The 14,655-nt window shown below is 42.8% G+C and overlaps 1 protein-coding gene across 1 annotated transcript; it reads right to left on the bottom strand.

The window, feature by feature from the left end:
- Positions 1–602: 602 nt before the first annotated feature.
- LOC129860119 (oocyte zinc finger protein XlCOF22-like) lies at positions 603–14,394 on the bottom strand. Its single transcript, XM_055930438.1, has 2 exons — positions 13,498–14,394; positions 603–1,661 (listed from the first exon to the last, which is right to left on the bottom strand). The coding sequence occupies exons 1-2, from the start codon at positions 14,392–14,394 to the stop codon at positions 603–605; spliced, it is 1,956 nt and encodes a 651-aa protein (XP_055786413.1).
- Between the last annotated feature and the right edge of the window lie 261 nt (positions 14,395–14,655).

Below are 14,655 nucleotides of genomic sequence, written 5' to 3'. Positions count from 1 at the left end.
ACGACGCTGGGCTAATTGTGCGCGGTCATGGCCGGCTGCGACAGAGCCTGGGCGCGAACCCAGAATCTCTGGTTGCACAGCCTTAGACCACTGCGCCACCCGGGAGGCCCTTAAACGCACCCTTTCCTCTGCACAGTTCTCTCACAGTGAGAAACAATAGGATTACAATAGAGTGTTCTACACTTTCTTCATTTGAGCCAATTCAACATGGGCAATTACTTTATGAGATGAGAATTAAGTGGCGTGATTAATCTTAGCTGGTCTGAGAGAATTGATGAGGCTTCTCTCCTTTATGTATACATTGGTGTCTTTATAAATGGCCCAATCTGTAGAATCTCTTCTCACAGTCAGTGCAGTGATAAGGCTTCTCTTAAGTGTGTATCCGTTGGTGTGTTTTAACATTGCCCAATTGGGAGAAACTCTTGCCACATTGAAAGCAGACGTAAGGCTTCTCTCCTGTGTGTGTTCTCTGATGAACTTTTAGCCCACTTGATGTTGTGAAGCATTTGACAAAATCAGAGCAAGAGTCAGGCTTCTCTCCTGTGTGTGTTCTTTGATTAACTTTTAGCTCAGCTGTTGTTTTAAAACATATTCTAGTCAGATCAGTGGAAAGGCTTATTTCCTTTATGTTTATGTTGGTGTCTCCTCAACTGGCCCATTCGAGAGAGACGCTTTCCACAGTCAGAGCAGCAGTAAGGCTTCTCTCCTGTGTGTGTTCTCTGATGAACTTTTAGCCCAGTTGATGTTGTGAAGAATTTTACACAATCAGAGCAGGAGTAAGGCTTCTCTCCTGTGTGTTTTCTCTGATGAACTTTTAGCCCAGTTGATGTTGTGAAGCATTTTTCACAATAAGAGCAAGAGTAAGGCTTCTCTCCTGTGTGTGTTCTCCGATGAACTTTTAGCTCAGTTGATGTTGTGAAGCATTTTACACAATCAGAGCAGGAGTAGGGCTTCTCTCCCTTGTGTACATGTTGGTGTCTTTTTAAGTGGCCCAGTACAGAGAAACTCTTTCCACAGTCAGAGCAGGAGTAAGGCTTCTCTCCCGTGTGTATACGTTCATGTCGTTTTAAGTGGCACAGTAAAGAGAAACTCGTTCCACAGTCAGAGCAGGAGTAAGGCTTCTCTCCTGTATGTATATGTGTATGTCGTTTTAAGTGGCTCACTAGAGAGAAACTCACCGCACAATCAGAGCAGAAGTAAGGCTTCTCTCCTGTATGGGTTCTCTGATGAACTTTTAGCCTAGATGATGTTGTGAAGCATTTTACACAATCAGAGCAGGAGTAAGGCTTCTCTCCTGTATGGGTTCTCTGATGAACTTTTAGCCCAGTTGATGTTGTGAAGCATTTAACACATTCAGAGCAGGAGTAAGGCTTCTCACCTGTATGTATACGTTCATGTGCTTTCAAGTGTTCCAGTACAGAGAAACTCTTTCCACAGTCAGAGCAGGAGTAAGGCTTCTCTCCCGTGTGTATACGTTCATGGTGTTTTAAGGTGCCCAGTTGAGAGAAACTCTTTCCACAATCAGAGCAGGAGTAAGGCTTCTCTCCTGTGTGTGTTCTCTGATGAACTTTTAGCTCAGTTGATGTTGTGAAGCATTTTACACAGTCAGAGCAGGAGTAGGGCTTCTCTCCTGCATGCACTCTCTGATGAACTGTCAGAGCCTTTAATGTTGTGAAATTCTTCCTACAGTCAGTACAGGAATACTGATTCTCTATTGTGTGGATTTTTAGGTGGATTTTTAGCTTTGATAGAAATGGGAAAATCTCCTCACAATGTGGGCAGTGGTGAGACCTCTTAGCTCTGTGATCTTCCTGCTGTTGCTCTCTGGATGTAGAGAATGTCTCTACATGGTCTCCTGTGTGAACAACATCAGAAGAACCAGTCAGTTGGTGTGATATACATGTCAATCACATGTATTTTATGTAGGCCTTATTACATCAGAAGCTTTCACAAAGTGCTTAACAAAAACCCAGCCTCAATCCCCAAAGAGCAAGCAATGCAGATGTAGAAGCAAAGTGGCCACAAAAAACTCCCCAGCAAGCAGGAAGCTAGGAAGAAATGTAGAGAGGAACCAGGCTCAAAGGGGTGGCCAGTCCTCTTCTGCTGTACCAGGTGACATATTTATTCATATCAGTAGGCTGTACAAAACAAAAGAGAATAAAACCTTTCTAAAAGTTGTGAAAATGATGAGTCATATCATCATCCACTCACTATCACAAGGGTTAGTAACCAGGCTGTATCACATGATTGGAAGTCCCATAGGGCGGCGCACAATTGGCCCAGCGTCGCCTGGGTTTGGCAGGGTGTAGGCCGTCAATGTAAATCATAATTTGTTCTTAATTAACTGACTTGAATAGTTAAATAAAGGTACAAAAAAAATCATAGAACTTTAAAACGCTGGCAGTTTGTCTCCTTTACTTCTTTAGCCTACTCTCTGAACACTCCAGATAGCCCAGTGAATAAAACAAATGCTGGCAATACTGGTGTCAAACAATGCAAGTCGGAGTAGCATGAAATAACATCTACCTTCTCATTGAAACAGTTCATCATGAAACAGTTCTACTGCAAATTTTCATGCAGAGTGGGAAGATGGAATGAACAACAAACAGAACCTGCTCTTACCATGATTAACAGATTTCCCAATCTTCTCCTCCTCTTCTTCATCTTTAATGTTGACATTCAGCTCCAGTGTTTGACTGCAGTCTTCCAGCTTCACTGATGCCATCTCTGGATCCTGCAGTGCAAACTGGGCTCCACTGTCACAATCAAGACCCAGTGAATGTAGGTTTGGACTCAGTGTGGAAGGAGAGAGGCAGGCTGGGCTTGTCCTCACTGTTGATGTTACCGGCCTCAGACTTAATTCTAGTCGTCCTGTAGTAACAATAAGAAACAGACACAGAAGGTTAATTGTCTTGACTGTTCTGGCACTTTCTATATTCTCAATTAAAATATATTCTATTTCTTCTTGTTCAATTATCAAATTCAGTGCTTGACTTGGACTGAAATAGGTGTATGTAGTCATTGTGGGTGCCAGTACTGTAATTATTTAGATACAGGTGCTTCACAAAACTTTTCAGCTATTTTTCTATAAGAGGAAATGAGCTCAGGCAGTAGAAAATTGAGGTGCCGGTACACAGCGCCGGTAGGTAATCAGGTAGGTAAGCATTGACAACAAAACATGAATTAATTGAAATTAGACAAAAGTACACGCTGCACAATGTAACTAAACTTAACCTATAGTAGATTTCTTGAATTTACTTAAATTAATAAATGACTCAAAAAACATTTAGTACACGGTTGCAGTTTGTTTCAGGCAGCACAACGTAATATTTTCCTGAATAACCTTGACTTCACTGTATTATTTCAATCAAAAACCAGTTGTATTTCCCGTTCACACCATATTAACATTTATAGACAAAGATAGAAACTGAATGTGTCTGAATATTAGTACACATGTAGAAAACTGATAATCATTACATTCAGCTTCAATGCCCAGACAGAGTGGGCGTCGCCATTTTCCCAGTTTATGAATTTTACACAAAACCAATTAACATGCAAAAGGAACTCAGAAACCTCAAATACATTTATTTTTTATGAAATTACCTTGAGAAAATGATGTACATCCACTCAGACAAACCCAAAGTCTCTAGTTATGTGGCTCGTAAAATAGTTATCGCGTTCTTCACTTGGTTTGACACAAAAATAACAAATCAACCCTTTACCAAACGTGATAATACCTAAACAGATTTGTTACCTAGAATGGGACGACATGTTCTTTTGATATTAGAACGTTTAAACCTGCTATTACATACCTGTAGTAATACATAGAAACCAACACAAAGGTTCTTGACGTCACAGTTCTGGAGATTTATTTATTCTTTTTTTTTCAATTTAAAGTTTTATTAAGTTTTCAATCAACCAACCAAACACATTCCACATTCACAGATGTGACAAACTTAAAAAAATAATAATAATAATAAAAAATTGTTATATATACAGTGGGGAGAACAAGTATTTGATACACTGCCGATTTTGCAGGTTTTCCTACTTACAAAGCATGTAGAGGTCTGTAATTTTTATCATAGGTACACTTCAACTATGAGAGACGGAATCTAAAACAAAAATCCAGAAAATCACATTGTATGATTTTTAAGTAATTAATTTGCATTTTATTGCATGACATAAGTATTTGATACATCAGAAAAGCAGAACTTAATATTTGGTACAGAAACCTTTGTTTGCAATTACAGAGATCATACGTTTCCTGTAGTTCTTGACTAGGTTTGCACACACTGCAGCAGGGATTTTGGCCCACTCCTCCCTACAGATCTTCTCCAGATCCTTCAGGTTTCGGGGCTGTCGCTGGGCAATACGGACTTTCAGCTCCCTCCAAAGATTTTCTATTGGGTTCAGGTCTGGAGACTGGCTAGGCCACTCCAGGACCTTGAGATGCTTCTTACGGAGCCACTCCTTAGTTGCCATGGCTGTGTGCTTCGTGTCGTTGTCATGCTGGAAGACCCAGCCACGACCCATCTTCAATGCTCTTACTGAGGGAAGGAGGTTGTTGGCCAAGATCTCGCGATACATGGCCCCATCCATCCTCCCCTCAATACGGTGCAGTCGTCCTGTCCCCTTTGCAGAAAAGCATCCCCAAAGAATGATGTTTCCACCTCCATGCTTCATGGTTGGGATGGTGTTCTTGGGGTTGTACTCATACTTCTTCTTCCTCCAAACACGGCGAGTGGAGTTAGACCAAAAAGCTCTATTTTTGTCTCATCAGACCACATGACCTTCTCCCATTCCTCCTCTGGATCATCCAGATGGTCATTGGCAAACTTCAGACAGGCCTGGACATGCACTGGCTTAAGCAGGGGGACCTTGCGTCCGCTGCAGGATTTTAATCCATGACGGCGTAGTGTGTTACTAATGGTTTTCTTTGAGACTGTGGTCCCAGCTCTCTTCAGGTCATTGACCAGGTCCTGCCGTGTAGTTCTGGGCTGATCCCTCACCTTCCTCATGATCATTGATGCCCCACGAGGTGAGATCTTGCATGGAGCCCCAGACCGAGGGTGGTTGACCGTCATCTTCAACTTCTTCCATTTTCTAATAATTGCGCCAACAGTTGTTGCCTTCTCACCAAGCTGCTTGCCTATTGTCCTGTAGCCCATCCCAGCCTTGTGCAGGTCTACAATTTTATCCCTGATGTCCTTACACAGCTCTCTGGTCTTGGCCATTGTGGAGAGATTGGAGTCTGTTTGATTGAGTGTGTGTACAGGTGTCTTTTATACAGGTAACGAGTTCAAACAGGTGCAGTTAATACAGGTAATGAGTGGAGAACAGGAGGGCTTCTTAAAGAAAAACTAACAGGTCTGTGAGAGCCGGAATTCTTACTGGTTGGTAGGTGATCAAATACTTATGTCATGCAATAAAATGCAAATTAATTACTTAAAAATCATACAATGTGATTTTTTGGATTTTTGTTTTAGATTCCGTCTCTCACAGTTGAAGTGTACCTATGATAAAAATTACAGACCTCTAGATGCTTTGTAAGTAGGAAAACCTTCAAAATCGGCAGTGTATCAAATACTTGTTCTCCCCACTGTATATACATATACATACATACACATAAATATATACATATACATACATACATACATACATACATACATACATACATACATACATACATACAGTGGGGAGAACAAGTATTTGATACACTGCCGATTTTGCAGGTTTTCCTACTTACAAAGCATGTAGAGGTCTGTCATTTTTATCATAGGTACACTTCAACTGTGAGAGACGGAATCTAAAAAAAAAATCCAGAAAATCACATTGTATGATTTTTAAATAATTAATTTGCATTTTATTGCATGACATAAGTATTTGATCACCTACCAACCAGTAAGAATTCCGGCTCTCACAGACCTGTTAGTTTTTCTTTAAGAAGCCCTCCTGTTCTCCACTCATTACCTGTATTAACTGCACCTGTTTGAACTCGTTACCTGTATAAAAGACACCTGTCCACACACTCAATCAAACAGATTCCAACCTCTCCACAATGGCCAAGACCAGAGAGCTGTGTAAGGACATCAGGGATAAAATTGTAGACCTGCACAAGGCTGGGATGGGCTACAGGACAATAGGCAAGCAGCTTGGTGAGAAGGAAACAACTGTTGGCGCAATTATTAGAAAATGGAAGAAGTTCAAGATGACGGTCAATCACCCTCGGTCTGGGGCTCCATGCAAGATTTCACCTCGTGGGGCATCAATGATCATGAGGAAGGTGAGGGATCAGCCCAGAACTACACGGCAGGACCTGGTCAATGACCTGAAGAGAGCTGGGACCACAGTCTCAAAGAAAACCATTAGTAACACACTACGCCGTCATGGATTAAAATCCTGCAGCGCACGCAAGGTCCCCCTGCTTAAGCCAGTGCATGTCCAGGGCTGTCTGAAGTTTGCCAATGACCATCTGGATGATCCAGAGGAGGAATGGGAGAAGGTCATGTGGTCTGATGAGACAAAAATAGAGCTTTTTGGTCTAACTCCACTCGCCGTGTTTGGAGGAAGAAGAAGTATGAGTACAACCCCAAGAACACCATCCCAACCGTGAAGCATGGAGGTGGAAACATCATTCTTTGGGGATGCTTTTCTGCAAAGGGGACAGGACGACTGCACCGTATTGAGGGGAGGATGGATGGGGCCATGTATCGCGAGATCTTGGCCAACAACCTCCTTCCCTCAGTAAGAGCATTGAAGATGGGTCGTGGCTGGGTCTTCCAGCATGACAACGACACGAAGCACACAGCCATGGCAACTAAGGAGTGGCTCCGTAAGAAGCATCTCAAGGTCCTGGAGTGGCCTAGCCAGTCTCCAGACCTGAACCCAATAGAAAATCTTTGGAGGGAGCTGAAAGTCCGTATTGCCCAGCGACAGCCCCGAAACCTGAAGGATCTGGAGAAGATCTGTAGGGAGGAGTGGGCCAAAATCCCTGCTGCAGTGTGTGCAAACCTAGTCAAGAACTACAGGAAACGTATGATCTCTGTAATTGCAAACAAAGGTTTCTGTACCAAATATTAAGTTCTGCTTTTCTGATGTATCAAATACTTATGTCATGCAATAAAATGCAAATTAATTACTTAAAAATCATACAATGTGATTTTCTGGATTTTTGTTTTAGATTCCGTCTCTCACAGTTGAAGTGTACCTATGATAAAAATTACAGACCTCTACATGCTTTGTAAGTAGGAAAACCTGCAAAATCGGCAGTGTATCAAATACTTGTTCTCCCCACTGTACATACATACATACATACATACATACATACATACATACATACATACATACATACATACATACATACACACACACACAAATAATAATTATAACAAAATTTAAAATATAGATCTTGCAGCAGCACTATCAAGGTTCTTATTAGCTATTTCCAGCCTTAACTGAGATGACGAGCCAATAATTAGTTTTTAGATTTTACCGCACCTTACACAACACGCATCTGCTCATCTCCCTGATCCCCCCCATTCACTCTGTCCAATTTGAAATATAGTTGAGTAGTGGAGACCAGAGTCTATCAAACTTGGGCTGTCCTCTTGTGGAGGTCATAAGTGAGCTTTTCAAGAGGGAGAAAGTCAACAATCTGGTCAATCCACATTTTAAATGTAGGAGAGGTACTAGAGGCCCACAATAGAAGAATACATTTCTTAGCAAAGTATGTAATGGTCATGAGCAAATTTTCTCTGTCAGGATCAAGAACAAAGTCCTGCTGGGCATTAAGAAGATAGAGACACGGGGTCATATCAAACTGTACATCTAGTATTTTCTGTGCAGCAGTATGTATAGATTGCCAAAATCTGGCAATCTCTCTACAGCTCCAAAATACATGCATATAGGTTCCACTTTCAGAGGTACATCTTTTACAGTTAGGAGAAATGTCTGTTTTCATTTTATGGAGTCTCAAGGGAGTGTAATAAAATTTGTACAAAAATTTGTAATTAGATTCTTTCATTTTTACATTAGTAGAGGAGCAGTATACCCTGTCGCAAACCTCCGCCCATAACTCATCACTGATAGTCAGACCAAGGTCCTTTTCCCAGATTATTTTCAAAGGAGTAAAGGAGGAGCCTCCTTTCTCAGAAAGGAGTCTATAGATATAGGATATTTTGCCTTTAATGGATTGTGCTGTGACAAGAAGGGTTTCAACTTCGTTCAACTGAGTTCTAAACCTCCTCTTGGAAGTAAATGAGGAGATGACATGTCTAATTTGAAGTGGGATCTTGGCACATTGAATTCGCTGCAGAGCTCTTGAAAGGATTTCAGTGTAGTGGTCTTCTGATGAAATAGGTCTGAGAAGGTCCTGATTCCTAGAGTATGCCAAAGATTAAAGTTGGCATCCCTCAGGGCTTTTGGCAAGTCTGGGTTGCCTACTATAGGCGAGTGAGAGCATATTTGGGAGGAGATGCCCAGGTATTTCTTACAGTCCCTCCACGCTAGTAGGGTGCTGTAAATCACAAATGGTTTGGCTATGTTGCCCACTTCACTAAAGTTATTAATGAATATAGTTGAGCTTAGTGGCAATGAACCACAGGATTGGGCTTCTATCTGAATCCACGTTGACTCTTGTCTGTTTGTGATCCATGTTAGCATGTTGCGGATTTGGGCAGACCAGTAGTACAATTGAAGGGAGGGAAGGGCAAGACCACCCTTAGATTCAGGTTTCGATAGAGTGGAGAGCTTGATCCTAGGTTTTTTATTGCCCCATATAAATTTGGTGATGCTTTGGTTAATTGTTTTGAAAAAGGAAGCTGGGAGATAGCATGGGAGCATCTGAAATAAATAGTTCAGTCTAGGGAGGATGTTCATACGGATTACATTAATTCTTCCTACTAAGCTAATTGGGAGGGAGATCCAGGTTTGGAGGTTGTTCTTGATTCGATCCAGGAGTGGAAGATAATTCTCCTTGAAAAGCCTATTCAGATCTGGTTTTATGAATATCCCAAGGTATTGAAACCCCTGTGTCTTCCATTGGAATGGGCATAGTGTCTTCATAGAACTGGTGAGTGTAATATTGAGAGGGCAGACAGTGGATTTGTTAAAATTTATTTTATAACCTGAAAACGTGCCATACTGAGCAATTGTGTCTAAAATGGGAGGAAGGGATTTCTCAGGGTTGGATATGTAGAGCAAGACATCATCCGCGTAAAGCGAAATCTTGTGCTGCAGGCCGCCTGCAGGAACACCTATAATACTTGGATTGCTCCTTATCAACTCTGCCAGAGGCTCCGCCCCCAACAAGTAGAGCAGGGGGGACAGCGAGCACCCTTGTCTTGTGCCCCGTCCCAAAGGGAATCTGTCAGAGTTCAGTCCGTTAGTAGTCACCATGGCATTTGGATGAGAGTATAGTGATTTGATCCATTTAATAAAGTTTGGGCCCATATTGAACTTTTCTAAGACTGAGAACAGAAAGCTCCACTCCATCCTGTCGAACGCCTTCTCAGCATCCAGTGAAGCCAGCAGGACAGGGGTCTTCTGTGCGTTTACTTGATCAATAATATCAAAAAGACGGCGAATGTTATCAGAAGAGTATCTGTCTCTAATAAATCCAGTTTGGTCCACTTTTATTATTTTGGGAAGAAGAGTGTTTAGTCTTTTGGCGAGCAATTTGGTAATTATTTTTCAAGTCGAAATCCAACAAGCTTATGGGCCGGAAGGAGGAGCAGGATAGGGGGTCCTTGTCTTTTTTGAGCAACACTGTAATGCGAGCTGTGTGCATTGAGTCTGGGAGAACTCCGTTTTTGCAAAAATCCTCCAGCATTGGCATGAAAATAGGGCTAAGCTGGGGCCAAAAAGCTTTGTAGAACTCTCTGGGGAATCCATCTGGGCCTGGGGACTTGTTAGGTGGCATGGAGGTAATTGCTTCCAGGATCTCCTCAGGAGTGAAGGGGGAGTTGAGATCTTCTTGGTTGGTCTCTGATAGTTTAGGTAGCGAGATTCCCTCTAGGAAGGAGTGGAGTTCTGCCTCCGTGTGTTTTCTCTCAGAGGTACAGTGGGGAGAACAAGTATTTGATACACTGCCGATTTTGCAGGTTTTCCTACTTACAAAGCATGTAGAGGTCTGTAATTTTTATCATAGGTACACTTCAACTATGAGAGACGGAATCTAAAACAAAAATCCAGAAAATCACATTGTATGATTTTTAAGTAATTAATTTGCATTTTATTGCATGACATAAGTATTTGATACATCAGAAAAGCAGAACTTAATATTTGGTACAGAAACCTTTGTTTGCAATTACAGAGATCATACGTTTCCTGTAGTTCTTGACTAGGTTTGCACACACTGCAGCAGGGATTTTGGCCCACTCCTCCCTACAGATCTTCTCCAGATCCTTCAGGTTTCGGGGCTGTCGCTGGGCAATACGGAGTTTCAGCTCCCTCCAAAGATTTTCTATTGGGTTCAGGTCTGGAGACTGGCTAGGCCACTCCAGGACCTTGAGATGCTTCTTACGGAGCCACTCCTTAGTTGCCATGGCTGTGTGCTTCGTGTCGTTGTCATGCTGGAAGACCCAGCCACGACCCATCTTCAATGCTCTTACTGAGGGAAGGAGGTTGTTGGCCAAGATCTCGCGATACATGGCCCCATCCATCCTCCCCTCAATACGGTGCAGTCGTCCTGTCCCCTTTGCAGAAAAGCATCCCCAAAGAATGATGTTTCCACCTCCATGCTTCACGGTTGGGATGGTGTTCTTGGGGTTGTACTCATACTTCTTCTTCCTCCAAACACGGCGAGTGGAGTTAGACCAAAAAGCTCTATTTTTGTCTCATCAGACCACATGACCTTCTCCCATTCCTCCTCTGGATCATCCAGATGGTCATTGGCAAACTTCAGACAGGCCTGGACATGCACTGGCTTAAGCAGGGGGACCTTGCGTGCGCTGCAGGATTTTAATCCATGACGGCGTAGTGTGTTACTAATGGTTTTCTTTGAGACTGTGGTCCCAGCTCTCTTCAGGTCATTGACCAGGTCCTGCCGTGTAGTTCTGGGCTGATCCCTCACCTTCCTCATGATCATTGATGCCCCACGAGGTGAAATCTTGCATGGAGCCCCAGACCGAGGGTGATTGACCGTCATCTTCAACTTCTTCCATTTTCTAATAATTGCGCCAACAGTTGTTTCCTTCTCACCAAGCTGCTTGCCTATTGTCCTGTAGCCCATACCAGCCTTGTGCAGGTCTACAATTTTATCCCTGATGTCCTTACACAGCTCTCTGGTCTTGGCCATTGTGGAGAGGTTGGAATCTGTTTGATTGAGTGTGTGGACAGGTGTCTTTTATACAGGTAACGAGTTCAAACAGGTGCAGTTAATACAGGTAATGAGTGGAGAACAGGAGGGCTTCTTAAAGAAAAACTAACAGGTCTGTGAGAGCCGGAATTCTTACTGGTTGGTAGGTGATCAAATACTTATGTCATGCAATAAAATGCAAATTAATTATTTAAAAATCATACAATGTGATTTTCTGGATTTTTGTTTTAGATTCCGTCTCTCACAGTTGAAGTGTACCTATGATAAAAATTACAGACCTCTACATGCTTTGTAAGTAGGAAAACCTGCAAAATCGGCAGTGTATCAAATACTTGTTCTCCCCACTGTATATTGTTTGCAGTAAAAATCATGAAAAGTTAAATTGATCTTTTTTGGGTCATATGTGACCTCGTCCTCTGCTGTTCGGATAGCCATAATTGTACGCTCTGACTGCTCTTTTTTTAATTGATAAGCAAGCAATCTACTAGGCCTATTGCTATACTCATGGTATTTCTGTTTAGTAAAGAAAACTTTTTTTTTAATCTCCCGAGTATAGTCCAAATTCAGTTTGGCTTTGGCTGCTTTAAGTTGACTCCAGGAGGTGCTGTCTGGGGATTGTTTATGTACTTTTTCACAGCGTTCCAGCTCCCTCTCCAGATCTAGCCTGTGTGCTTCCATTGCTTTTTTCTTAGAGGAAGCATATGCAATTAGATGACCTCTTAGTGTGGCTTTAGCAGCGTCCCACATTGTGGCCGGAGAAACAGGAGAATCTTTGTTGTCTTGTGTGTAGTTGTCTATCCATGTAGTTACCAATGTATGGAATGCTTCGTTTGATAGCATGGAGGTGTTGAATTTCCAGCTCTTTGACCTCGGGATGTTTTTGCAGAGGTCAAAGCGGAGGTGGACAAAGGCGTGATCCGAAAGCGCTATGGGTCTGATTCTACACGTGGCTGAATTTATGAAACTCTTTGGGATAAAAATGTAATCTATACGGGAGTAGGTGTTATGGACATTAGAGTAGTATGTATAGTCCATAGATGAGCTATTAGTCTCTCTCCAGATATCTATCAGTCCCATCTCTTTAGTAAGAGAGTTCAACATCTTTGCAGATCTAGGATTTGTGGTGGGGACTTGAGATGATTTGTCTAGGGTTGGGTTCAGGGTACAATTAAAATCTCCGGCCAACACTCCAAAGGAAACACAATGCTCATTGAACAGGGTTATCATTTTCGACATAAAAGCATGAGTATCTGTGTTAGGGGCGTATATGTTTAAGATAGTAATTGGTTGCCCATACAGTGACCCAGTTATCAAAATAAATCTCCCCTCCGGATCAGATATGTTTTTGTCAATTATGAATGGAACATTCTTATGGATAAGTATGGCTGTACCTCTACTGTTGGATTTGAAAGATGAGAAATACACCTGTCCCACCCAAGCTCTGCGGAGTTTGGCATGTTCAGCATCACAGAGGTGTGTCTCTTGCAATAGCGCGATGTCTGCTTTTTCCTTTTTTAGAGCACATAGTATCTTTTTCCGTTTTATTGCATGACCTAGACCATGGCAGTTCCATGTCAATAGATTTAAGGTACTAGTCATCGTCATCGAACAGTAATCGAACTTTAGTGCAAGTCATCTCTGGGTAAAGGTGGATAGTAGTTACAGCTGCGTTCACATAAAAGGAAAATAAATGGTTTACATAAAATAACAGTCTCTGAACACCCCAGCCGAGTTCCCAAACAACTCGACATATCCCGTTGGATCTATTACCTCCCCGCTCAGTCACAATTCTGTGTTCCAACAACAACAACAAAAAAAAACGGGAACAGTTAGCAACGCACAACGTCTCCCCCTCCCCACCAAAGAAATGCCTCATCCTCTCCGCCCCGCATTGGGTAAATGACAACGTAGCCCCTGTCCAGACCACATTAAAAATGGGAGAAAATAAAATCAATAGCCCAGCCTACATATAGTAGGCCTAGGTTATAATATGGAGCCTATCCCTCTCAGCTAAAGGAACATAAATATAGATTAGACGGCTATAATGACATTTAGCAGGGCGGGTGGGTCTTTGGATATCGGCTATATGTTGTCTTACCTCCTTTAGTAATAATAGTAATCGCATTTAGTCATTGGTCCATTTCTCATTGACCGGGGTTGTCTTTCAAAAAACGTTTTGCCTCTTCGGGAGTTTTGAAGTGTCGCAGGGCTCCTTGGTAAAGAATCCTGAGCTCGTTTGGGTATTTGAATCCCCTAAAGATGCCTCGGTCAATGGAGCATTTCTTCACCTCGTCAAACTCTCGGCGCTTTCGGCGTATTCCAGCTGACAGGTCCTGGAGTAAGATGAGTTTGGCGTTTCCCACTGTAATGGTGTTGGTTTTCGCCGCCTGTAGGACTCGTTCCTTGTCGGTGAATCTCAAGAAACGTATGGTGATTGGGCGCGGTGGTTGTCTGGCTGCTGGTGGGGGCCTCAGTGCTCGGTGAGCTCTCTCGAGTTCTATGGGTCTGTCGGTGGACAGGTGGAGCCACTCGGGAAGTTTGTCTTGCAGGTAGCGGATCAGTGGCATGTTTCCCTCTTCTTTTTCGCCCAGATTTAATAGAACACAATTATTCCTTCGCCCCCTGTTTTCCAGGTCCTCTGTTTTCTCTTCCAGCTGCTCTATTTTTTTTTTAGCATATGCTATTGTTTCCATGGCGTCTGTCAATAAGTTTTCCGTGGATAGGATTCGCCTCTCTGCCTCGTCCAGGCGCCCCGCGTTTATGGTTATCTTGTTGTTTATGTCAGGCAAAGCATTTTCCAGGATTGTCACCTTGCCCCCTATCGCACTGAGCTGAGCGTTAATGGCATCTAGTTTAGTGTTGAGTTCTGTACGTTGGGATCTCAGCTCAGAAAAGATGTCTTCGACAGAGTGCGAGGTTGGCCTTCGTTGGGCCTCGGGGGGGAACGGGTCCTCTTGCTCCTGGCTAATGGCGCTAGCTTTTTCTGAAGCTAGCTGCTTCTTGGAGGCTTTTTCCGTCGCTAGTGCTCGAGTCCGGGTAAAAATGTCACCTGTAGTGTCGCCTTTTGTAGCCGCCATGACTTTTTGACTAAAGCTAAATGAGTTTAAACTTGAAGTGGAGGTAAGATTAGGAATTGGAAACTACTTGTGCGGAGCTCCTAGTTCATGCGGCCATCTCGTTCAGGGGTCACGTGATCCCCCCGATTTATTTATTCTGAAGAATGGTGCGTGCCTGCCTGGAACTTCCTGTTCCCCCACTACCACAGTGCAGCCACAGATAGAACAATGAGACAGATATTTCACCGGATGTATAAATGTGAAGCATCCGCTTAGCGAGGC

Source organism: Salvelinus fontinalis, chromosome 7, assembly GCF_029448725.1.
Source record: "Salvelinus fontinalis isolate EN_2023a chromosome 7, ASM2944872v1, whole genome shotgun sequence".
NCBI classification, from domain to species: Eukaryota; Metazoa; Chordata; class Actinopteri; order Salmoniformes; family Salmonidae; genus Salvelinus; species Salvelinus fontinalis.
The sequence above is the reverse complement of the archived record's forward strand: the minus strand, read 5'-3'. Positions and strand labels throughout refer to the sequence as shown.